The 25,034-nt window shown below is 40.9% G+C and overlaps 1 protein-coding gene across 1 annotated transcript in view; it reads left to right on the top strand.

The window, feature by feature from the left end:
- Window positions 1-9,085: 9,085 nt before the first annotated feature.
- Window positions 9,086-25,034, top strand: part of LOC139423248 (RNA-binding protein Nova-1-like) — a 62,234-nt gene continuing 46,285 nt past the window's right edge. Inside the window, exon 1 of the mRNA XM_071175055.1 lies at window positions 9,086-9,233. Within this exon, the coding sequence (XP_071031156.1) occupies window positions 9,086-9,233 (148 nt within the window). The remainder of the gene's footprint in view (window positions 9,234-25,034) is intronic.

Below are 25,034 nucleotides of genomic sequence, written 5' to 3'. Positions count from 1 at the left end.
ATCTTTCCTACTGATGAGTCAACAGGATTAATCGTAGGTATGTTCTGAGTGTCAGGTCTTGATGCGTTCCAGAATAATAAAGCAACGTGATGGAATGGCATCTAAAACCATTGAAAAATCTTTAGGTGTTACAGGGATCTTTTAAAGTGATAAGAATTCCTTCTAATTAAGTAAAATACACTCTCCATTTAAAAATTGGCTCACCAATTGGATATTATTTCAGAACAAATAATAAAAAATAATTTTAAAAAGTATTTTTATACAATATGTCCCGATTATTCCATATATAATATCTGTGTGGATAAAAATACTGCTTATAAATTAAGTGCCATGACAAGAAAAGTGCCATTCCGGTGAAAAGCAGAGTTTCACTGGAACTTTGTCAATACTATAATTGCAAACCAACATGAAGTTAAGACCACCAAAAGTGGAGAAGACATGATGAGGAATAAAGTTCTACATAGTAGTGGGTCTTCTTTGGAATTGTTTTATCCAATTGATCTTAAAAGTATTGTTTAAGGCAGTATTGTTTAATGTCCAGAAAATTCAGCCCACCATACTCATAAGTACAACACTTTTCGTATTGTAATGGGTACGGTTTCTCCACAGAAAGTTTAAAAGCATCTGGTCTATCTCTGCTTATTTTACTGTCAAGATATAAAGATAGAGCAGCATATGCTAGCCTAGAGAGACCCTCAGTCTTGGTTATTAGGACTTTTCCTTTTAAAGATAAATCCATTGATTTAGCTTCTTCTGGGTTTTGTTTTTAAATAAGAGGGTTAAAATTTAGCAAGCCTCTAGAGTTCTAATCCTTAGTAATGGTTATGCTAAATATGTAAGCTCTTCTTTCAACAAGTGGCTATTTGGACATAAATTATGGACTTTATGGAACAAATCAGTCATTTATTGTTGAACTGGGATTCCTGGGAGTGCCTTCTGATGAAGATCATCAAAAGTAAGTGAATATTTATAGTGTTATTTCTAACTTCTGTTGACTCCAAAATGGCGGATATTTCTCTGGCTGGATTGGGCTCTGAGCACCGTTCTCAGATTATGCTTTTTCCGTATAGTTTTTTTGAAATCTGACACAGCGGTGGCATTAAGGAGAAGTCTATCTTTAATTCTGTGAATAACACTTGTATATTTCTATCAATGTTTATTATGATTATTTCTGCAAAATCACTGGATGTTTTGGAATCAAAACATTACTGCACATAACGCGCCAAAGTAAACTGAGATATTTGGATATAAATATGCACATTATCAAACAAAACATACATGTATTGTGTAACATGATGTCCTATGAGTGTCATCTGAAGATCATCAAAGGTTAGTGATTCATTTTATCTATATTTCTGCTTTTTGTGACTCCTATCTTTGGCTGGAAAAAATGGCTGTGTTTTTTTGACTTGGCGGTGATCTAACATAATCCTATGTTGTGCTTTCGCTGTAAAGCATTTTTGAAATCGGACACAATGGGTAGATTAACAAGAAGTTTATCTTTCATTTGCTGTATTGGACTTGTTAATGTGTGAAAGTTACATATTTCTAAAAAATATTTTTGAATTTCGCATCTTTTCAGAGGAATGTTGTCGATGGGTTCCGCTAGCGGAACGCCTGCCCTAGAAAGGTTAAACAATTTAAAGACAATGCTACCAAATACTAATTGAGTGTATGTAAACTTCTGGGAATGTGATGAAATAATTAAAAGCTGAAATAAATCATTCTGTCTACTATTCTGACATTTCACATTCTTAAAATAAAGTGGTGATCCTAACTGACCTAAAACAGGGAAGCTTGTTACTAGGATTAAATGTCAGGAATTGTGAAAAACTGAGTTTAAATGTATTTAGCTAATGTGTATGTAAACTTCCGACTTCAACTGTATGTATATTATCCAGTTTATTTAATATACATATTATCCAGTTTATATATATATTATCCAGTTTATTTAATCTATATATATTATCCAGTTTATTTAATCTATATATATTATCCAGTTTATTTAATCTATATATAGTATCCAGTTTATTTAATCTATATCTATTATCCAATTTATTTTATCTATATCCATTATCCAGTTTATTTAATCTATATATATTTTCCAGTTTATTTTGTAACTCAATCAGTTCCATCTTCGCCTCCCCTGTGAAGCCGGCTGTGGACCTCTGAGAAAGGGAAGTTCTCATAATGATCACCTTTTCCTCTTCAGCTCTTCTGGTCTTAGCAAGATTACCACCATATTTTCTAAGGTATTTGGCCACTTCAAATTTAAAGAGCTCCCAGTTCATGCAATAAGATTTTTCTTAACAAGCCCTTTCCCAAAAGTGTGAGAGCAGTGCTTTAACTTCAAACTTATCTATATAATTATTTAATAAGGAGCTATTTAGCTTCCAGCTTTACCAAGTTATCAGGGGTAAATATTTTGACAACAATGTAAATGGCCCTATGGTCTGTGAGGGGAATAGTACAAATATTTGTAGTAACACAAATATTTGTAGTAACACACGAGCAATACAATTCAATATAAGCCAATAATCTATTCTGGACTGTTTGGAACCTGTTTTGTCACTCCAAGTGAATGATCGTCGGCCGGGAAATCTCTTTCTCCATATATCAGTAAGTTCAAACTTGTCCATAAAAAGTATTAAACCCAAATTCTGATTGGTTGGCCTACCTGGTGGCCATCTAAATTGAATTATCTATAGCAATGTTAAAGTCCCCTCCTATCAATAATAACGAATTGTGAAATTTAGATAACCAATGAAGTATATGTTTATCTCCAGATTCAAGCAACTCATCATTCTCATGTTTGGTGTTGTACCCGTAGAAGTTTACTGTCATTGTAACTGATCACAAGACAAATAAAGTGACCAAAGGGGTCACAGTCCGAATGTAGAATATTACTACCAAAGGTATTTTTCATTGTAATTGTCTTGTTTTGCACACTTTGTACAAAATAATGAAATGCAGTACTACAGGATATTTCTTAACGTAGCTCTTTATTAGCTAGCTATAACTGGCATGTTCACCTATCGTCAACCAGGATCAAACTGCCCATGACCACCATTTGGGTGGTCTTAACCAATCATAGCACAGTATGATATGGCGGTAAAATGCATCCAATTACAATTCAGTATGTTTACACATATGAATATTACATCCCCCTTCTTTTAAAACAAAATAAAAATGTTTACATATTCTAAGCGTTTCTTTTGAATACATGCTCTGTAGTTTGAACTCAAGGTAAGTAACTATATTGCATACTACACCAACTGAATCAACATAGACTCTGAAACAATAATCCAACATACTGTTACTTTTCAAACAAGGGATTCTCAGCAACTCAGCTTTCACTGTAGAAATAACATCTTAACATTTCAAACAAATACAATGCCAAAGCATTTCAAGTGAACTTTCAATAACAAGTTTACAGTCTGGAACTCTTTTAGGGCAGCGATCCTCCTACACCCTTTGACATTTCACAGGTCTAGGACAGCTCTGGGCTTGACCTCTCTTCCTGACCTTGTGCGATATGATGCTGAGCATGCTTCTGTGTCAGTCAACAGTTATTGTGGTGTTGCAGGTAAGTATGGTGTGTGTTTAGTCCATCACATTCTCTTTCAGGGGAACAGTTCATCTCATCAGTGTGTTGTTCTTCTGTGTTCAGTAGGTGACGACGATTTCGGCGGTACACCGCTCCTTCTGCGCTGCGGACGTGATATGAACGTTCAGTGTCAGCTGGATGGATGACGACTGCTGGCTTCCAGAGGCCATTCTCCTGGATTCTAACTGACTCTCCATCGATTAGTGGTGGCAGTGGTCTAGCTGACCTGTCGTAGTATCGCTTTTGTTGTTGTTGTCTCTGTGCACGTTTTTCATGCATTTCCTTGCAGCTGACGACCTCAGGTTGTAGCTGCTGGTTGGTGCTGGGAAGGATTGAGCGAAGTCTGCGGCTCATCAATAGCTGGGCTGGGGATTTGAAGTTGTCAACTGGAGTGTTGCGGTATTCAAGGAGACTGAGGTAGGGGTCTCTCTTGTCTGCTTTTGCTTTGTCCATGAGTGATTTAGCAATCTGCACCGATTTTTCAGCAAGGCCATTACTTTGAGTAATGTGGGCTTGTGGTGACATGTGTGACCTCCCATGCTTTTGTGAAGGATTCAAACTCATTTGATTTGTAACAGGGCCCATTGTCAGATATTAAAGTCTCTACAATGCCATGCCTGGCAAAGGCTGCTTTCAGCTTGTGTATCACAGCTGTGGATGTGTTGCTGTGAAGCTTGTCGAGTTCGAAGTATCTGCTGTAGTAGTCCACTGTTACGATGCAGTCCTCGTTGTTCCAGGTGAACAGATCGGTTGCCACGGCCTGCCAAGGTCGGTCTGGGATACAGTGAGGTAACATTGGCTCTTTGGTGTTTGAGGGGCGTCGTTCAAGACATATGGCGCATTTACCAACAATGTCCTCTATTTGTTTGCACATTCCGGGCCAAAACAAAATGTCCCATGCTCTCTGTTTGCACTTTTCCATGCCCATGTGTCCAGCATGGATCTTTGTCAAAATCTCTTCTCTGAGACTGGTAGGAATAATGTTCTGTATGTGAAAAATGCGGCGTGGCTATTGCGATCCATGTTTAATGAAACTGAAGCAACACGAATCCAATACAAAAACTACAAAAGAATAAACATAACGAAAACCGAAACAGCCTAATACTGGTGCACATACACACAACAGAAAAAGGACATAAGGAGACTAAGGACAATCACCCACAAAACCCAACACCAAACAGGCTACCTAAATATGGTTCCCAATCAGAGACAATGACGAACACCTGCCTCTGATTGAGAACCATATCAGGCCAAACATAGAACTAGACAAACTAGACATGTAACATAGAATGCCCACCCAGCTCACACCCTGACCAACCAAAACATAGAAACATACAAAGCAAACTATGGTCAGGGTGTGACACCTTTTCTGTTTCTGCTTGGATCTCCTTCAGTTTTGTGTCACTAACTGGTAAGTTACTGTACACAGTGTGCACTTGCATGTCCATGCCTTCACTGAGGCTGCTGTCCTTATAGGTAAGAAACTTCCTGGAGAGTGTGTCTGCGACAGGGATGTCTTTGCTTGGACGGTGAGTGATTGTGAAGTCGTATTTTTGTAGTTGAAGGATCATTCTCTGTAGCCTTGGCGGGGCTGTGGCTAGTGGTTTCCTCATAATTGACTCAAGGGGCTTGTGGTCGGATTCCACAATGACTTGTCGTCCATATGTGTACTGATGGAAACGTTTACATCCGAACAGAATGGCGTAGAGCTCCTTTTCGATTTGAGCATAGTTGATTTCACAGTCTGTGAGAGATTTGGAAGCGTAGCTGATGGGCTTTCCTTCTTGCAGTAGCACTGCACCTAGTCCATACTTCGACGCGTCCACTTGGAATCTGAGCTCTTTGTCGGGGTCGTAGTAGGCAAGGATTGGTCCTGGTTCTCTCGTGATCATGTCTTTCACATTCTGGAAAGCAATGTCGTGTTGCTTGTCCCAGAGAAACTCACTGGACTGCTTTAGCAGTTGACGCAGGGGTGCATTAGCATTGGAGAGGCTGGGTGCAAACTTGGCTAAGTAGTTGACCATGCAAAGCACTGTTACCAGCTCTGCACGGTTCTTTGGTGGCTCCATTTCTTTTATGGCTGAGGTCTTCTGTGGATCTGGCTTGATTCCAGTCGCTGTGAGAAGATGTCCGAAGTAGCTGACCTCTGTAGCGCCGACTGTGCTCTTCTCGGGGTTGAGCCGGACTCCTCTCTCGCGAGACCTTTGCAGCATCGCGCTGAGGTTTTGGTCGTGCTCCTCTTTGGTTCGAACATAGACAAGGATGTTGTTCACAATTGCCACAACTCCATCGATCTTTCGCTGAAACTCGTCTTGGGCTGAGATAATCCCAAAAGGCAGGCGACGGAACCTGTAGCGTCCAAACGGTGTGTTGAATGTTGTGAGCTTAGATTACTCTTCTGTGAGCTTGATAGCCCATTAGCCTGATCTAGCGTCCATGACACTGAAGTAGTGTGCTCCCGCTAGCTTGTGTGTGATGCCATCTAGCGTCGGTAAAGGATAATGAAGGCATTTGATAGCCTTGTTCAAGTCTCTTGGGTCGAGACATACTCAGAGCTTGCCTGTGCGTGGTTTCTCCACCACCACTAACGCGTCCACCCAGTCAGTCGGTTCTGTAACCTTGGTGACTATGTCAGATTGCTCCATGCTCTCCAACTCCTTCTTCAGACAGACACGGAGAGCAAGGGGAATCTTTCTCGGTGGGTAGACCACAGGGGTTGCGTCTGGGTCAAGGTGAATGGTACATTCTCCTGGGAATAATCCTATTAATGTAAAAACATCAGCAAACTCCTCCAGTAAATTGTCTGCCTCTACTGGTGCTGTCACTGATAAAACTAGCTTGATGAGGTCCATGTCTAAACATGCTTTAAGACCTAGCACTGCATGTGCTCTAGTGTCAACAACATAAGTCCAACATCATGTCACTTTCCTTGTATTTGCATTTGAAAGTGCATGTGCCTATAACTGGGAAGCTGTTCACCACCATAACTAGTCAGTCTGCACGTGGTGGGCTGTAGTTCGCACTCAGATGTCAAGCTATGGTACTTATTCAGAGGAATAATGTTTACTTGTGCACCAGTGTCTAGTTTGAACTTAAGCTCTGTGCCTTGTGTTCCTATCTCAACGTCAGCAAAGGCTTGCTCTGTCTCTGATATTTGACTTTTCTGTGTCACTGAATCAATAAACAGTTCATCAGCGTTTGACTCTTTGATTGACATTTCATCTTCACTCACTGTGTGCACTGTTTTTCCACGGTAAGCTCGGCACACTTTTGCAAAGGGATTCCATTTTCCACATTTTGTACACTGTTTACCTTTATCTGGGCAATTTCCTTGTTCTCCATGCACTTTGTATCCACATTATCCACATGTTTTGGGGCGTTTTGAGTCTGTGTCATTATGTCTCTCTCCGTTCTAAAACGGCTCTCTGTGCACCGGAGGTGTGCTTTGATTTCTGCCTGCCTGCGTGCACTGCTTGTTCACCTGATGCGCTCATGCTGCCGCACTAAATGGTTTTCATCTGAGCCTGTGCTAGCTCGTGAGATCTGGCTATGTTGATAGCTTTGTCCAGCCTTACCTCAGACCAACATTCAAAAGTTTCTCTCTCACTCCGGTGAGTGTATTCCAAATACAATACAGTCCCTGGCCATCTCATCCTTGTTTGCATAACCACAGTCTTTCACAAGCAAACGCAGCTCTGTCACAAACTGTTCAAAAGACTCGCTAGCTCCCTGTACTTTCTCATGGAATTTGTACCTAGCAAAAATCGTATTGGTCTTCGGCACAACATATGCTTCAAAACAATTGTATGTTTTCAGTACCTTTGATTCAGCCTCAGTAAGTGTCCATGTGTTATAAATATCTCTCCTTTTTCACCGATCCAGAGGAGCAGGTAGCTGCATTTTTCCTCTTCTCCTCTGTCCTTCAGAGGACCCGTGAACATTAGCTCCACATGCTGTTTGTACTTACGCCATGCATCGGGTAAGTTTGTAGACTCCCAGTCCATTCGAGGTGAAGGAACTCCAGAAAAATCCATCTTGTAAGACCTTTTACTCTGACACCAAGTCTTGTTTTGCACAATTTGTACAAAATAATTAAATGCAGCACTACAGGATATTTCTTAACGTAGCTCTTTATTAGCTAGCTATAACTGGCATGTTCACATATCGCCAACCAGGATCAAACTGCCCATGACCTAACCATTTGGGTGGTCTTAACCAATCATAGCACAGTATGATATGGCGGTAAAATGCATCCAATTACAATTCAGTATGTTTACACATATGAATATTACAGTAATGACCTCAGCGGATGCGTTCAGAGCCATGCGGAAGTCAAATATCGTTGCCCCATTGTGACTTTCAGAAGTTGGCATCAGCAGAAATTGAGTGTGACTCCTGAAAAAAACAAAAATCGATTCGAAGTTGTTTAGCAAATAAAAATAAGGCATTGCGCTTCACATTGTTTCGTAACCCCCTAGCATTAAGACAAACTACAGACAAAGACAAAACAACAAAGATAATATAAAAGTATAAACTTTCGGATGAGTCAAAAACGTAGGAGCAGTGAATATAAGCTATAAGGAACCGAGATCATCACCATTTAAGTCAACTTAAAGTGAAAATAGCTGATGCATATGAAAAAATCAAAAGTACCAAATAAATAATATATATATATATATATGTATATATATATATATATATATATACACATTCCTTTCTCACTTGGAAATAAGTATTAATAAATAAATAGAACAATAACAGTGTAAAGTAAGTCAGAGCAGACCTGTATGTCCCCTTAAAACAGTATCTTAGGTACTGTATGCATAAAAAATAAAAGAAGATGCCCTGGCCTGGTGGGTCGTTTTGCTTAAACTCTCACCTGTCAGCGGCAGTGTGGTCTAGGCCTACTTGCAGCTTTGAAACAATATTTCCCTCCTCTTGCACTTAAAAGACAACAATAACAACAGCTGCACTTACAACGACCGAACTGCCGTGGACTTACTGTAGGCTATGTTTATCCTAGAAGATGGCGTGAAGATTACTTAAAAATATATCTTTTTCCTAGGCAAAAATCTTTCAAATGGTTACCTTTTTGATAGGATCGTTCATCAGTGTCACTACTGACGTAAAGGCATTATTTAAAGTCACCTTGACTATTGCGTGTAAATCACGGGCAAGATGACAATTCCTCAACACAAAGGTTTTGAAGTGACAGGAGCGCGCTAATGGATGCAGTTCACTCAATGGATTTTTATATTTAGCTTTCTGTGACGCTCTATCAGCCAACTGCAAGCAGATTCGTGAAGAACAAGCAAGACCGAATGCGCTGTTTTGCCTGTTTATTTTGGTGTTCTCAAACAGGAACACGTAATTTTAAGTCAAAACTGAAAGATTTGGATAATTTTTTAACAACTCGCTTCCATTCATGTGGTGCCAGCGCGGTGGAATAACGATTTTTTCCAACAAACTGGTCGGTTAATGATGGCAGTTGAACATAATGGGATATTCTTGAAACCTCATTATCACAGTCAACAGTACCACATGGAGTCGGTTCCCCCAGACTCTCGTAAACGACCACTAACTCCGACCGAGGAAGACTGTTGTACCAAGCGCACAAACACGGGAGGTAAGACCTAGTGCCTCATACACCCTCCATAGGCTACATTGTCTGGAGCGTGTGTCAAGCAGTAGGCTAACAACTCATATTACAGGGCCTCGGTAAATGTAACTTGTCAACCAGATATATTTGACAGACAGATAATTTAGAAACGTTTTATCTATGACTAACATTTCAGATGTCATAACCATGTAGTTACGGTAGTCTGATGTTTTAATGCATAAGATTCGGCATATACAACTTTTGTAGCCTATGTTTTACAAACATACTTAAATTTCAAAGCACATTGCATCAATGTATCTAAAATTCCTATTGCCTACCAGATTGGCAAAACCTGGTTGAAAATACATCAGTATCAGTCTTTATGATTTATTCTGGTAACAAACTGGTTGAAAAATAAGGGTTTTTACATATTTTTACTGACCAGAGGAGTGTTTCATACCACCACATGACAAATTGGCAGGATTTGGGAGTAACGGATTACATGTAAGGGATTCCAAAAAACAAAAACTGTAATCCGTTAAATTATCAGCAAAAATATTGTAATCAGATTATGATTACTTTTAGGAGAGGAGATTTGCGTAAAAAATCTTTGACACTTCTCTTTTCTCAATGACATTCAAATCAGCATTGAAAAAGGCGCAAATTTAAGTTTGTTCCACCTGAGCGAGTCTGACCACAAGTCAGAGACCACTATGATGACACACCAAATGTGTTTGATCGATCGCGGGAAAAGCGGAGGAATAAGCTTTTGTAGGCTACAGACTAAGGTATGCCTTCCAATGGTGTGACTGCTGTCAGCATCCAGACTATACAACTTGAATAACCGCTTGGAGGTAAGGATGACAGTAGTGGTGTAGTCTACGGCGATACGGATATCACTTATTATTGATATCTACATAGCGCATTGATGTGAATCACACTGCTGCTCTCTCATTGACCTATTTGCGCCTTACGGATATGGCTGTTCACAAATCCAAATGTGTATTTGAACACAATAATTCAAGAAGTTTAAGCTGCCTATAAATCTTTGTTTTTTAAACCAGTGGACAGCCAGTGGAAATGCACTCTTGCAACAGCTGCATAGTGCGGATCCCAGCCTATGGAATAAAAGTTAGGCTTTTATTGCTCAATTTAATTCATGCTGATAAAAAAAATCCATAGGCCTAATGGACACATGCTCAAACTCGCACTCAATTTTTGGGCTAACAATATATTCATTCATTATTGAAGAATATAACTTATAAATAAATGCCTCATGAGCTTAGTTCAACTATCAAACTCGATGAGAACCCAAAATATAAACTTGCTTTTCTCCAATGTTTGTGAACATTGTAAATGTTAACAAACACTGTATAGCCTCATAACATGGTTACAACAATCATTTTGATGTCATGGATGGTCAGTCCTTGCATACATAGCTCTGTCTATTCGTCTGAACAGAGGCGGGGCGGCCGTTTTGTCATTGTTACATTTGTGGATTTACCCTTTAAACAGCTGAATATTATCAAGATATCAAAGTGCCACCAACAAAAAGGTACACAATAGGCATATAGCAAAATCAGCACATGGCATTCATTTTTCACATGTAAATATCACTTTTCAGTAGTGCTCAAAGCATGCCATTCCATGAGGGCAGCGTTTATTTTTCAACTCGAATCAATGAGCCAAATCAGTCCTCCATGACAACAAAATCATAAGCAATAGAGTAGGGCTGGCTAATAAGTCCTTAGTTTTGGGGTTATGCTCAGTTAAAACAATTTGGCTAATCTATACTTCCATATTTCCAAGTCCTATTCTTGAAGATCAAGGGGTATAACATGTATTGGAATGACTGGAGTTCTGATAGACTTTGGTTTTTAATGTAAAGATATAATTTATATATTATATGTAGTAGAAAGCAATGGGTTAGAAGAAGCCTACATAACCAACCCATAAAGTATAATTTAACATCTATTTATGGCCAGCTATGTAAACTTTAACATTGATTTATCCTGCAATAGATGTCGTTCAATTGGTAACATACATTTTAGTCTTCTTCTAATGGCTTTTAAGGGGAAAGTAATCTAAAAGTAACTGAATGTAATCATATTACGTTACTGAGTTTGGGTAATTCAAAGTCACGTTACTGATTACCATTTTGGACAGGTAACTAGTAACTGTAACATATTACCTTTAGAAAGTAACCTACTCAATGCTGCAAGGTTGTCTTAATTGTGACCTCTGTCTGATCAGCTGTTCATAATTCTGACCACTATATTATGTGCTACCGGTATTTTATGTACGGGTCATAGTTAATAAGACCTCACCATAACCTAGTAATGACCACCTGACAACACCTTATTACCCACCGTAAAAAGTATTGAAGAGGATAAAGTTGGATATTGAAAACATTGTTCATTACATTTATATTTGATTCCATAAGCACCTATCTAAGTTTCAATCTTCAACATACAGTGCCTTCGGAAACTATTCAGACCAATTTGGAGCCAACTCGGCTCCTTCATTAATTGAATCAGATGGCTCATTCATCACAAAGCCCACTGATATTGCAAACTACTTTAATAACTTTTTCCATTGGCAAGATAAGCAAACTTAGGGATGACATGCCAGCAACAAACGCTGACACTACACATCCAAGAATATCGGACCAAATTATGAAAGACAAGAATTGTACTTTTGAATTCCATAAAGTCCGTGTGGAAGAGGTGAAAAAAACATTGTCTATCAACAATGACAAGCCACCAGGGTCTGACAATCTAGATGGAACATTACTGAAGATCATAGCAGACAATATTGCCACTCCTATTTTCCACATCTTCAATTTAAGCCTACTAGAGAGCATGTGCCTTCAGGCATGGAGGGAAGCTAAAGGCATTCCACTACCTAAGAATAGTAAAGCCCCCTTTACTGGCTCAAATAGCCAACCAATCAGCCTGTTACCAACCTTTAGTAAACTTCTGGAAAAAATTGTGTTTGACCAGATAAAATGTTATTTCACAGCAAACAAATTGACAACATAATTTATACATGCTTGTAGGGAAGGACACTCAACAAGCACAGCACCTACACAAATTACTGATGATTGGCTGAGAGAAACTGATGATAAAATTATTGTGGGGGCTGTCTTGTTAGACTTCAGTGCAGCTTTTGACATTATTGATAATAGTTTGCTGCTGGAAAAACGTATGTGTTATGGCTTTACACACCCTGCTATAATGTGGATAAAGAGTTACTTGTCTAACAGAACACAGAGGGTGTTTTTTAATGGAAGCCTCTCAAATATAATCCAGTTAGAATCAGGAATTCCCCAGGGTGGCTGTTTAGGCCCCTTGCTTTTTTCAACTTTTACTAACGACATGCCACTGACTTGAGTGTCTATGTATGCGGATGACTCAACACTATACACGTCAGCTACTACAGTGACTGAAATGACTGCAACACTCAACAAAGAGCTGCAGTTAATTTCAAAGTAGGTGGCAAGGAATAATTTAGCCCTAAATATTTCTAAAACTAAAAGCATTGTATTTGGAATGAAACACTCACTAAACCCTAAACCTCAACTATATCTTGTAATAAGTAATGTGGAAATTGAGCAAATTGAGATGACTAAACTGTTTGGAGTAACCCTAGATTGTAAACTGTCATGGTCAAAACATATTGATGCAGTAGTGGCTAAGATGGGGAGAAGTCTTTATGTCTATAATAATGTGATGTTCTGCCTTCTTAACAACACTAATAACAAGGCAGGTCCTACAGGCCCTAGTTTTGTCGCACCTTGACTCAGTTGTTCAGTCGTGTGGTCAGGTGCCACAAAAAAAGGACTTAGGAAAATTGCAATTGGCTCAGAACAGGGCAGCACGGCTGGCCCTTGGATGTATACAGAGAGCTAATATTAATAATATGCATGTCAATCTCTCCTGGCTGAAAGTGGAAGAGAGATTGACTTCATCACTACTTTTATTTATGAGAGGTATTGACATGTTGAATGCACCGAGCTGTCTGTCTAAACTACTAGCACACAGCTCGGACACCGATGCATACCCCACAAGACATGCCACAAGAGGTCTCTTCACAGTCCCCAAGTCCAGAACAGACTATGGCAGGCACACAGTACTACATAGAGCCATGATTACATGGAACTTTATTCCACATCTAGTAACTGACGCAAGCAGTACAATTTGATTTAAAAAAACACCTAATAGAACAGCCGCCGACTGTGAAGCAACACAAACATTGGCACAGACACATGGATTTAGTGCTGTAGATGTGTGGTAGTGGTGGAGTAGGGCACACAGTGTGTTGTGAATGTATTGTAATGCTTTTAAAATTGTATAAACTGCCTTAATTTTGCTGGACCCCAGGAAGTGTAGCTGCTGCTTTGTCAGCAATTTAGAAGTGCCGTCTTTATCTTATTAATTATCGTTAATGCTGTTTTTGGTGTGCTTGTCAATGAACATGCACCTTTTCCCCTCCTATCGCTCTTTCTATCTGTGGAACAGCTTGTTGCGTTGTGGCCATAGACATATAATCCATAGAAGGGTTTTGGAACCTTTAACCCTGGCAATTTGACTGTTAAACTCATGGGTACACTAGCAATGGCTGCCTAGCCGTGCCCTCAGAGTATGTGCAGACCAGCTGACTGTTGTGTTTTCAGACATTTTCAATCTCTCCCTAGCTCAGGCTGCTATACCCACCTGCTTCAAGTTGTCCACTATCATCCTGTGCCCAAGAAATGGAAAGTAACCGAACTGAATGACTTCCGACCAGTAGCATTCACTGCCGTCATCATGAAGTGCTTCGAGAGGCTAGTCACCTCCTCCCTCACCGACAATCTCGATCGTCTCCAATTAGCCTCCCGTCCTGAAAGATCCACGAACGACGCAATCACCATTGCACTGCACACTGCCCTTACCCACCTGGACAAAAGGAATGCATATGTGAGGATGCTGTTCATTGACTACAGCTCTGCCTTCAATACCATAGTGCCTTATAATCGCATTAGAAAGCTAACGGCCCTGGGTCTGAAATCCTCCCTATGCAACTGGGTCCTGGACTTCCTGACAGGCTGCCCCCAGGTGGTGAAGGTAGGCAACATTACCTCTTTGTCACTGATTCGCAACACGGGGGCTGACAAGGGTGCATCTTCTGTCCCCTCCTGTATTCCGTGTATACCCACGACTGCGTGGCCTCACACAGTTCCAACTCCATCATCAAGTTCGCTGACAACACGACAGTAGTAGGCCTGATTAACAACAATGACGGGACTGTCTACAGGGAGGAGGTAGGCACTCCCTCAACGATAACAAAAGAAAAGAGCTGATTGTGGACTTCAGGAGGAACCAGGCTGGACATGCCCTCATCCTCATCAGTGGGACCGCCATGGAGATGGTCAATAACTTCAAATTCCTTGGCGTACACATCTCAGAGAAGCTGAAATTGTCTAACCACATGGACACTGTAGTGAATGCATGAGATTGACTCTTCAACCTCAGGATGCTGAATAAATTTGGCCTGTCCCGAGGGCTCTCACAGAAGCACCATCGAGAACATACTGTCGAACTGCATCAAATCCAGGTACGGCAACCCACTCCCGCGGACCGCAAGGCTCTTCAGTGGGTGATACGTGCAGCCGAACACACTATTGAGTGCACACTGCCTGCCCTACAGGACACCTACAACACCAGGTGTTGCAGGAAGGCCAAGAAGATCATCAAGGACCCCAGCCACCCAAGCCATGTCCTGTACTCCCCGCTTCAAATCACTCAGATCCGGGCATAACAGAAGCATCATGGCAAACACTAGCCAATAGTTTCTAATCTCAGACCACCACTAGTCAGCAGCCAGCTCCCCCTCCCCCTCTACTACTCCCCCTATGGCCCCATTACAAGATACTCAAATTGTCCCTATACCCATCATAAGGTTGCAGCAACCTAGCCTATGAATGAAAGTTTACAACGTAGGTGCACAGGTAAAGAGAAATGTGACATATACAGTTGAAGTTGGAAGTTTACATACAAATTAGCCAAATACATTTAAACTCAGTTTTCCCTTTGATCCTAGTAACACATCCCTGTCTTAGGTCAGTTAGGATCACCACTTTATTTTAAGAATGTGAAATGTCATAATAATAGTAGAGATAATGATTTTTTTCAGCTTTTATTTCTTTCATCACATTCCCAGTGGGTCAGAAGTTTACATACACTCAATTAGTATTTGGTAGCATTGCCATTAAATAGTTTAACTTGGGTCAAACATTTTGTGTAGCCTTCCACAAGCTTCCCACAATAAGTTGGGTGAATTTTGTCCCATTCCTCCTGACAGAGCTGGTGTAACTGAGTCATGTTTCTAGGCCTCCTTGCTCGCACACGCTTTTACAGTTCTGCCCACACATTTTCTATGGGATTGAGGTCAGGGCTTTGTGATGGCCACTCCAATACCTTGACTTTGTTGTCCTTAAGCCATTTTGCCACAACTTTGGAAGTATGCTTGGGGTCATTGTCCATTTGGAAGACCCATTTGCGACCAAGCTTTAACTGATGTCTTGAGATGTTGCTTCAATATATCAACATAATTTTCCTACCTCATGATGCCATCTATTTTGTGAAGTGCACCAGTCCCTCCTGCAGCAAAGCACCCCCACAACATGATGCTGCCACCCCCCTGCTTCACAGTTGGGATGGTGTTCTTCGGCTTGCAAGCCTCCCCCTTTTTCCTACAAACATAACGATGGTCATTATGGCCAAAGAGTTCTAATTTTGTTTCATCAGACGAGAGGACATTTCTCCATAAAGTATGATCTTTGTCCCCATGTGCTGTTGCAAACCGTAGTCTGGCTATTTTATGGCGGTTTTGTAGCGGCCTTTCAGGTTATGTCGATATAGGACTTGTTTTACTGTGGATATAGATACATTTGTACCTGTTTCCTCCAGCATCTTCACAAGGTCCTTTGCTGGGATTGATTTGCACTTACATCCACACGTACACCTCCAATTGACTCAAATGATGTCAATTAGCCTATCAAAAGCTTCCAAAGCCATGACATCATAAACTTCTGACTTTAACTGTAGGTAGCCCTCTCTCTCTCTCTTGTTTCTCCTTAATTTTTGAAGACATTCATTTTGTTCAAAACTATTCAACTATTGTCTTTCTCTCTCTTTTAAAAAAAAACTTGGTTTATTAAGTTTTACACACACACACACACACACACACACACACACACACACACACACACACACACACACACACACACACACACACAGACAAGACAACACAAAGCAATATAAATAATATACTCAACTAGAAAAAAAAATAGAAAAAAATAAATAAATACAAATAAAAAAATTGCTTTAAAGATACCATACTTTAGACAAGTTAAACACACCAGGCAGAAGGCTACAAAGGTTAAAGGGCAATCTATAGTACAGGGACAGAGCAAACACCTCACCATTGTTCCTGTAAACAGTCAAGGGATAAGGGTGGAGAAATGCAACCACTCACAGACAGTCATGGCCACAGACCGACCATCCACTGGACCAAAAATTAAGTTTACAATGCTTTAAAATAAAAAAAAAATAGAATGATTATTCATGTAGGCGTGAACAAAATGTAAAAATAACTGGGAAAAACAAGCTCACACTTCAGTCTCTGCCCGGGCAAGATGAACAAGGCATCCACGGGTCACAATCAATAAGCACATGGACCTTAATGCCCCCCCAGCAAAAACACACAGAGAAGCTCCTCCAACCCTTAAGTCACAGGGGGTCAAATACAGACTTATTTTAGTTTGAATTGGAATGCCATCAGAGGATGGACTGTTTAAAGTAAGACCGGAATGGAGCCCAAGCCTCATTAAACAGTTTGGGGTTCCAACGTGAATTGAATTAAAAAATGTCTAGTTTCAGAGAGCACAACACATCTCTCACCCAATATTTATAAGATGGGGGAGCTGCCATCTTCCAATTCTGTATTATTAGCCGTCTAGCTAAAAGAGTTGTATAAGCAACAGTGTCCAACTGGATTCTTGATAGGGGGTACCCATGGGCAGTACTCCAAAAAGGGCTGTAAGGGGAGACAGATCTATAACAGTGTCATATATATCAGAGAAACATTTAAATATGAATTCCCAGAAACCTGACAGTTTATGACAGCCCCAAAACATATGCAACAGTGTGGCTGGTTCCACTTTACATCTGACACAGGTAGGATCAAAATCAGAGAATATTCTTCCAAGTTTGGCCCCCGACCAGTGGATACGGTGAACCACCTTGAATTGAATGAGGCTATGTCTAGTGCTAAAAGAGTGCACCCTGTGCAGCACAGATTCCCAGGCGTCTTCCCCAAGTTCCCATCGAGTCTTTAAAGGCACCAAAGAAGGGTTCTGTAAGTCATGAATGATTGCATATACATCTGAAATTGCGCCCCTAGGAAGCTTGTTCAACTCCAAGATGCTCTCTATAGCTGTATTCGCAGGCCTATGGGGAAATCCAGGTGTGTTAGCTCTGACAAAGTTTCTAGTCTGGAGATAGCGGAAAAAGTGGGATTGGGGAGATTGAACTTTTCCTGCAGCTGAGAAAAAGAGGCAAATGTATCATCAAAGAATAATTGGGCTAGCGAGGAGAGGCCTAGTGAGTGCCAAATGCCAAAAGCCCCATCATTCAAAGATGGAGGAAAGAAAATGTTCTTGGGGCTGATAGAGAAAAGCCTCGGAGGCTAAAGGCTAAACGGAACTGATTCCAAATTTTAAGAGACTGCTTTACAATTGGGTTGACACACCTTTTGCCTAGGGACACTGGGAGAGACGAGCACAACACAGAGGAAAGTGCTGCAGGTTTACACGATTCACTCCATCTGGACCCAGAGTGGTCTAGGGCCAGTAGGATCAGTCTGCAGCCAGTACAGGAGGGCTCTGAAATTTGCAGCCCAGTAGTATGTCTGAAAATTTGGTAGAGCTAAACCCCCCAATGACCTAGGCTTGTCTTTCTCTCTCTTTGAGTCAACTACTTACCACATTTTATACACTGTTGTGCTAGCTAGCTGTAGCTTATACTTTCAGTCTTGATTCATTCCCTGATCCTTTGATTGGGTGGACAACATGTCAGTTCATACTGTAAGAGCTATGATAGGTTGGCGGATGTCCTCCGGAAGTTGTCATAATTACTGTGTAAGTCTATAGAAAGGGGTGAGAACCATGAGCCTCCTAGGTTTTGTATGTACCCAAAGGAGGACGGAAGCTAGCTGTTCTCCGGCTACACCATAGTGTTACCCTACAGAGTGCTGTTGAGGCTACAGTAGACATTGATTGCAAAACAGTGTGTTTTAATACATTATTTGGAGATATATGAATATATTAAGAATACTTTTATCTAAAAATGATTACATTTTTTGTTTCACAATTTTTATTTTTATGGTCCTCCCCTTCCTCCTCTGAGGAGCCTCCACTGGTATATAGTGCTATTTGTTTTGTTGTTTTTTATTACCATTTTAACTTTTTTATTTCACTTAGTCCTGCATGTTGGGGATCAAAGCCTAATATTTTTACTGTACCCTGCAATCACACCTGCAACCCTGTACATATGACTATTAAACACTGAATCTGAATCAGTCTTGACTTGAATGAGAACTGCCATCTATGGATTACATGTCTATTGTTGGTTGCGACTGTCAGTTTGCCTTTGGGAAATTTCAAAATCCAATCACTCGAAAAACGTATAGTTTGGGGAGAAAGTGCTGTCCTTACTAAATTTGTAATGTGGTGGGTATTTTGTCCCTTTACCTACTTCCCCAGAGTCAGATGAACTTGTGGATACCATTTGTATTTCTGCGTGCAGTTTGAAGGAATTTGCTAACTAGTGTTAGCGCAATGACTGGAAGTCTATGGTAATTGCTATCATGCTAGTAGATACCATTTACACCCAGTCATTGCACTAACGCTAGTTAGCATTGGCTCACGAAACTACCTCTAACTTCATTCATACTGGATGCAGAGATATACTAATGGTATCCATGAGTTCATCTGGGGAAGTAGATATTGCTAAAATACTGAAGTATCCATTTAAATTACCCATCCCCTCTGTGCCTTGTTGTGCCTCTACCTATTTTTCCCCTTTTTTGCTTTTCTTTTTTGGTGCCCGCTCCTGAAAGGGGTTTCATTCGACTCCATTGAACAACAAGGCAGATTGTATAAAGTCTTACACTCCAGCAGTCTCTAATAATGGTAACATTGTTGGACCATACATTACTGTTAAACAGTCTGCTACATTAGCTTGTAACACTGTTCAATACATTAGACTAATATCAAAGGGGCTGAAGTCTACATCATCCCATATTACAGTATACTCCATTAGGCCCCATTAACTTCCATTAGCCCGCTGTGTGTGTGTGTGTTGCACCTGGAACTGAGGTGAGTCAGTGAGTATGCCTAGTCTGTGGATGTTCTTCCACCAGCGCAGTTTGTCCTTCTGATTGATGGCCATGAGAGTGTTGTGGAGCTCATTACACACAGCCTTCACACTGGGAGAGAGAAGGAGAGGGGGAGAGAGAAAGATAGAAAGCGGAGGGAGAGAGAAGCGGAATGAGAGATCAGGGCATGACAGAAATTATCATTGAGAGATGAGATAAAGAAACACCACCCACATCCACACACACCCTCCTAGTAACAGTCTGACTTTAGGTGTAGCCTACCTCGCATTGTTGGTGACGTCCATTGTGGATCATTGCTGATCTTCTTCCTGATTGGTCAAAGTAAAAAGATATATCTATTCCACTCATCTAGGCATTTTAAAATAGGAAGTCAACTCAGCTGTTTACAGCTAGCATTAGACAACTAGCTAGGAATCGTAGCTAAGACCTGAATGTCTCTCTGGTTGATAATGTTAACTAGTTGGTCAAAGCAATGTATAGCCAGATATGAGTATTTCTGGCATAGTCATACATAGCTATATAGTTAAATAACTGGCCAGGTTGCTAACATCACAACTTTTAAAAACTAGATGTGTTCGCTGACAGGAAAAACTACTATTGGCAATGTCAGCTAACAGGGTAGCCTCCGGGAGACTTGGGGTGTTATCATTAAGCTGATTCTGTTGCAAAATGTGTCATCTGTTGCAAAATGTCTTGCAACAGAAACCGTTTACAACAAACGCAAATTAGAGTTTCTATGCGAAAAATTCAGGTAGGTCCCTCCCCGTTTCGGTGTGTTTCTTGTTTGCTTCCGTTTGGTTCTAAAGCGGTAAATGGTTTCTCTAATGAATACACCCCTGTCTCTCGAAGCAAAGGGACTACTAACGGGAGGAATGTAATGCTAACGAGCAAGCCTGTAACTAGTTGGTAACGGTTTTGTGTTGCCGAAGGTTGCAAGTTTGTGGCTAGCCAGCTAAATAACTTGGCTGGTTTGTTCTGTGGCTTAATGCTAGCTAGCTAGATAATTAGATAATTTGCTAGCTAATTTTAGCTAACTGTTCTGTCCACTAATAAGTGATACAATGGAACCGTTTGCTAACTTAACAAACAATATCAAGCTAAAAATGTATGTACGCAAAATTAAATCCAACTAATTGCAGCATTACCGCAAAAATGGAAGAGGCAAGTAGAAGGGGAAGAAAGTAAGGAACGGCCCTGAATTAAAGAGAAACAGACTCCTCACAAGTCCCCAACTGGCAGTTTCATTAAATAGTACCCGCAAAACACCAGTCTCAACGTCAACAGTGAAGAGGCGACTCCGGGATGCTGGCCTTCTAGCCAGAGTTCCTCTGTCCAGTGTCTGTGTTCTTTTGCCCATCTTAATCTTTTATTTTTATTGGCCAGTGAGATATGGCTTTTTCTTTGTAACTCTGCCAAGGTCAGCAACCCAGGGTTGCCTCTTCACTGTTGACGTTGAGACTGGTGTTTTGCGGGTACTTTTCAATGAAGCTGCCAGTTGAGGACTTGTGAGGCGTCTGTTTCTCAAACTAGACACTCTAATGTACTTGTCCTCTTGGTCAGTTGTGCACTGGGGCCTCCCACTCCTCTTTCTATTCTGGCTAGAGCCAGATTGCGCTGTTCTGTGAAGGGAGTAGTACACAGAGTTGTACGAGATCTTCAGTTTCTTGGCAATTCTTCGCATGGAATAGCCTTCATTTCTCAGAACAAGAATAGACTGATGAGTTTCAGGAGAAAGTTATTTGTTTCTGGCCATTTTGAGCCTGTAATCGAACCCACAAATGCTGATGCTCCAGATACTCAACTAGTCTAAAGGCCAGTTTTATTGCTTCTTTAATCAGCACTACAGTTTTCAGCTGTGCGAACATAATTGCAAAAGGGTTTTCTAATGATCAATTACCCTTTCAAAATGATAAACTTGGATTAGATAACCCAATTGGAACACAGGAGTGATGGTTGCTGATGGGGCCTGTACGCCTATGTAGATACGCCTATGTAGATATTCCATAAAAAGATCCCGTGCCGTTTCCAGCTACAGTAGTCACTTATAACATCAATAATGTCTATAATGTCTGTATTTCTGATCAATTTGATGTTATTTTAATGGACAAAAAAGTAGATTTTCTTTCAAAAACAAGGACATTTCTAAATGACCTCAAACTTTTGAAAGGTAGTGTATACTAACTCAGCAAAAAAATAAACTTCCCTTTTTCAGGACCCTGTCTATCAAAGGTAATTCGTAAAAATCCAGGTAACTTCACAGATCTTCATTATAAAGAGTTTAAACACTGATTCTCATGAAGAATTAATGAACATGCACCTGTGGAACTGTCGTTAAGACACTAACAGCTTACAGACGGCAGGCAATTAAGGTCACAGTTATGAAAACTTAGGACACGAAAGAGGCCTTTCTACTGACTCTGAAAAACACCAAAAGAAAGATGGCTAGGGTCCCTGCTCATCTGCGTGAACGTGCCTTAGGCATGCTGCAAGGAGGCATGAGGGCTGCAGATGTGGCCAGGGCAATAAATTGCAATGTCCGTACTGTGTTGACGCCTAAGACAGTGCTACAGGGAGACAGGACGGACAGCTGATCGTCCTCGCAGTTGCAGACTAGATTAAACAACACCTGCACAGGATCGGTACATCCGAACATCACACCTACGGGACAGGTACAGGATGGCAACAACAACTGCCCGAGTTACACCAGGAACGCACAATCCCTCCATCAGTGCTCAGACTGTCTGCAATAGGCTGAGAGAGGCTGGACTGAGGGCTTGTAGGCCTGTTGTAAGACAGGTCCTCACCAGACATCACCGGCAACAACATTGCCTATTGGCACAAACCCACCGTCGCTGGACCAGACAGGACTGGCAAAAAGTGCTCTTCACTGACGAGTTGCGGTTTTGTCTCACCGGGTGTATCGTCGAAGGAATGAGGCCTGTACTCTGGAGCGGGATCGATTTGGAGGTGGAGTGTCCGTCATGGTCGGACTGAGCTTGTTGTCATTGTAGGCAATCTCAATGCTGTGCGTTACAGGGAAGACATCCTCATCCCTCATGTGGTACCCTTCCTGCAGGCTCATCCTGACATGATCCTCCAGCATGAGAATGCCACCAGCCATATTGTGCAAATCTGGTGCAGACCGTAAGGAGGAGATGCACAGCAGTACTTAATGCAGCTGGAGGCCAGATAGTGACTGTTACTGTTGATTTTGACCCCCCCCCCCCTTTGTTCAGGGCCACATTATTACATTTCTGTTAGTCAGATGTTTTTGGAACTTGTTCAGTTTATTTCTCAGTTGTTGAATCCTGTTATGTTCATAAAAATATTTATACATGTTAAGTTTGCTGCCAGTGCGTTGACAGTGAGAGGACGTTTCTTTTTTTGCTGAGTTTATATAATTTATTTTTTATTTTTTTGATCTTACATCTATCCATCTATGGCCTTAATCAGTATAAAGGAGAACATGTTGCTTACTTGTTGAGCAAAATCAAATCTGTAATGCATCCTGATGTATTTGCTTGCTGGTTCAGTAGGGGCCACCAGAGACATCTGCAGGTCTTGACAGGTGGTTTTGCAGATAGCAACCATCTTCTGGTAGACAGACCACTGACTGAACAAGCATGAGATGCTGCTCTTGCTTCTTCAGCTTGGCTTACTTAACAGCTTCTGGCAGATTGGCAGATCAGAAGACCTCATAGTTGTTCACATTGCACTGTCAGCACAGGTCTGTCCTGGGCTTGGTGCTTGAGATGTGGGGCATCAGATTCTTGAAGGAAGACAGCCTGACTACACGTCCCTCTGGAAAATACAGAAATAATGTGAGATCAATAAAAGTAGTGCCATTCATGTTGGAGGTCAATTAAATAATCAAAACGTGTTTATGCTTTACATACCAAGTGTTGTCATCAATTTCTTGTGGAGACGCCACACTGCTGCTTTTGTCACATGAGATGGCAGCAGCTTTCCACCAAAGTATTTGTCCTGGGTGGTGTTCTGGTAATACTATTGCATTATTCTCTGCGTAGTTGTTGATGAAGCTCACCACTCGCTGCAAGGTCTTGTGCTTCAGGTGTAACCTGTGCTTGCTTTGGCCAGCTCTCTTTTTGATTGGAGGCATTAGACCATTCTCCTTGTATGTCTGGTGGAGGAGAGCCAGGCATGTTCTACTGCTGCTGAAAGACACATTCCAGGTAAAAATATTTTAGCATTATTATACTATAGATGCGAAACGGCATTCTGAGATAACATCACCACACAAAGTTCATAAATGTAATTTTAGCTAGCAAGCCAGCAATCTACTATAAAGTCAGCTGGCTAGCTAACAACAAGCTTTTCTTGGGGTCTTTTGTTTAGACATGCAGATAGCTAGTTTGCCAGCTAAACAATGAACCATAATCCCAATCCATAGAGTACTAGCAATACAAACCGATTGTCATAGCAAGCTAAAGTTAACCAAATAGGTTCAATATTAGCTACAGTTAAAGTCGGAAGTTTACATAAGCTTAGGTTGGAGTAATTAAAACTTTTTTTCAACCACTCCACAAATTTCTTGTTAACAAACTATAGTTTTGGCAAGTCTGTTAGGACATCTACTTTATGTATGACACAAGTAATTTTTCCAACAATTGTTTACAGACAGATTATTTCACATATAATTCACTGTATCACAATTCCAGTGGGTCAGAAGTTTACATACACTAAGTTGACTGTGCCTTTAAACAGCTTGGGAAATTCCAGAAAAATATGTCATGGCTTTAGAAGCTTCTGATAAGATAATTGACATCATTTGAGTCAATTGGAGGTGTACCTGTGGATGTATTTCAAGGCCTACCTTCAAACTCAGTGCCCCTTTGCTTGACATCATGGGAAAATCAAAAGAAATCAGCCAATACCCCAGAAAACAAATTGTAGACCTCCACAAGTCTGGTTCATCCCTGGGAACAATTTCCAAATGCCTGAAGGTACCACGTTCACCTGTGCAAACAATAGACCACAAGTATAAACACCATGGGACCACGCAGCTGTCATACTGCTCACGAAAGAGACGTGTTCTGTCTCCTAGAGATGAACGTACTTTGGTGCGAAAATTGCAAATCAATCCCTGAACAACAGCAAAGGACCTTGTGAAGATGCTGGAGGAAACAGGTACAAAAGTTTCTATATCCACAGTAAAACAAGTCCTATATTGACATAACCTGAAAGGCCGCTCAGCAAGGAAGAAGCCACTGCTCCAAAACCGCCATAAAAAAAGCCAGACTACGGTTTGCAACAGCACATGGGGACAAAGATCATACTTTTTGAAGAAATGTTCTTTGGTCTGATCAAACAAAACGAAAAAATCGGAGGGCATGTTGTCCGGTCCTCTGGCAGTCTCTATGGGGGTAC

Source organism: Oncorhynchus clarkii, chromosome 12 (assembly GCF_045791955.1).
Source record: "Oncorhynchus clarkii lewisi isolate Uvic-CL-2024 chromosome 12, UVic_Ocla_1.0, whole genome shotgun sequence".
Lineage (NCBI taxonomy): Eukaryota > Metazoa > Chordata > Actinopteri > Salmoniformes > Salmonidae > Oncorhynchus > Oncorhynchus clarkii.
This window is presented reverse-complemented; position numbering and strand designations above follow the sequence as displayed.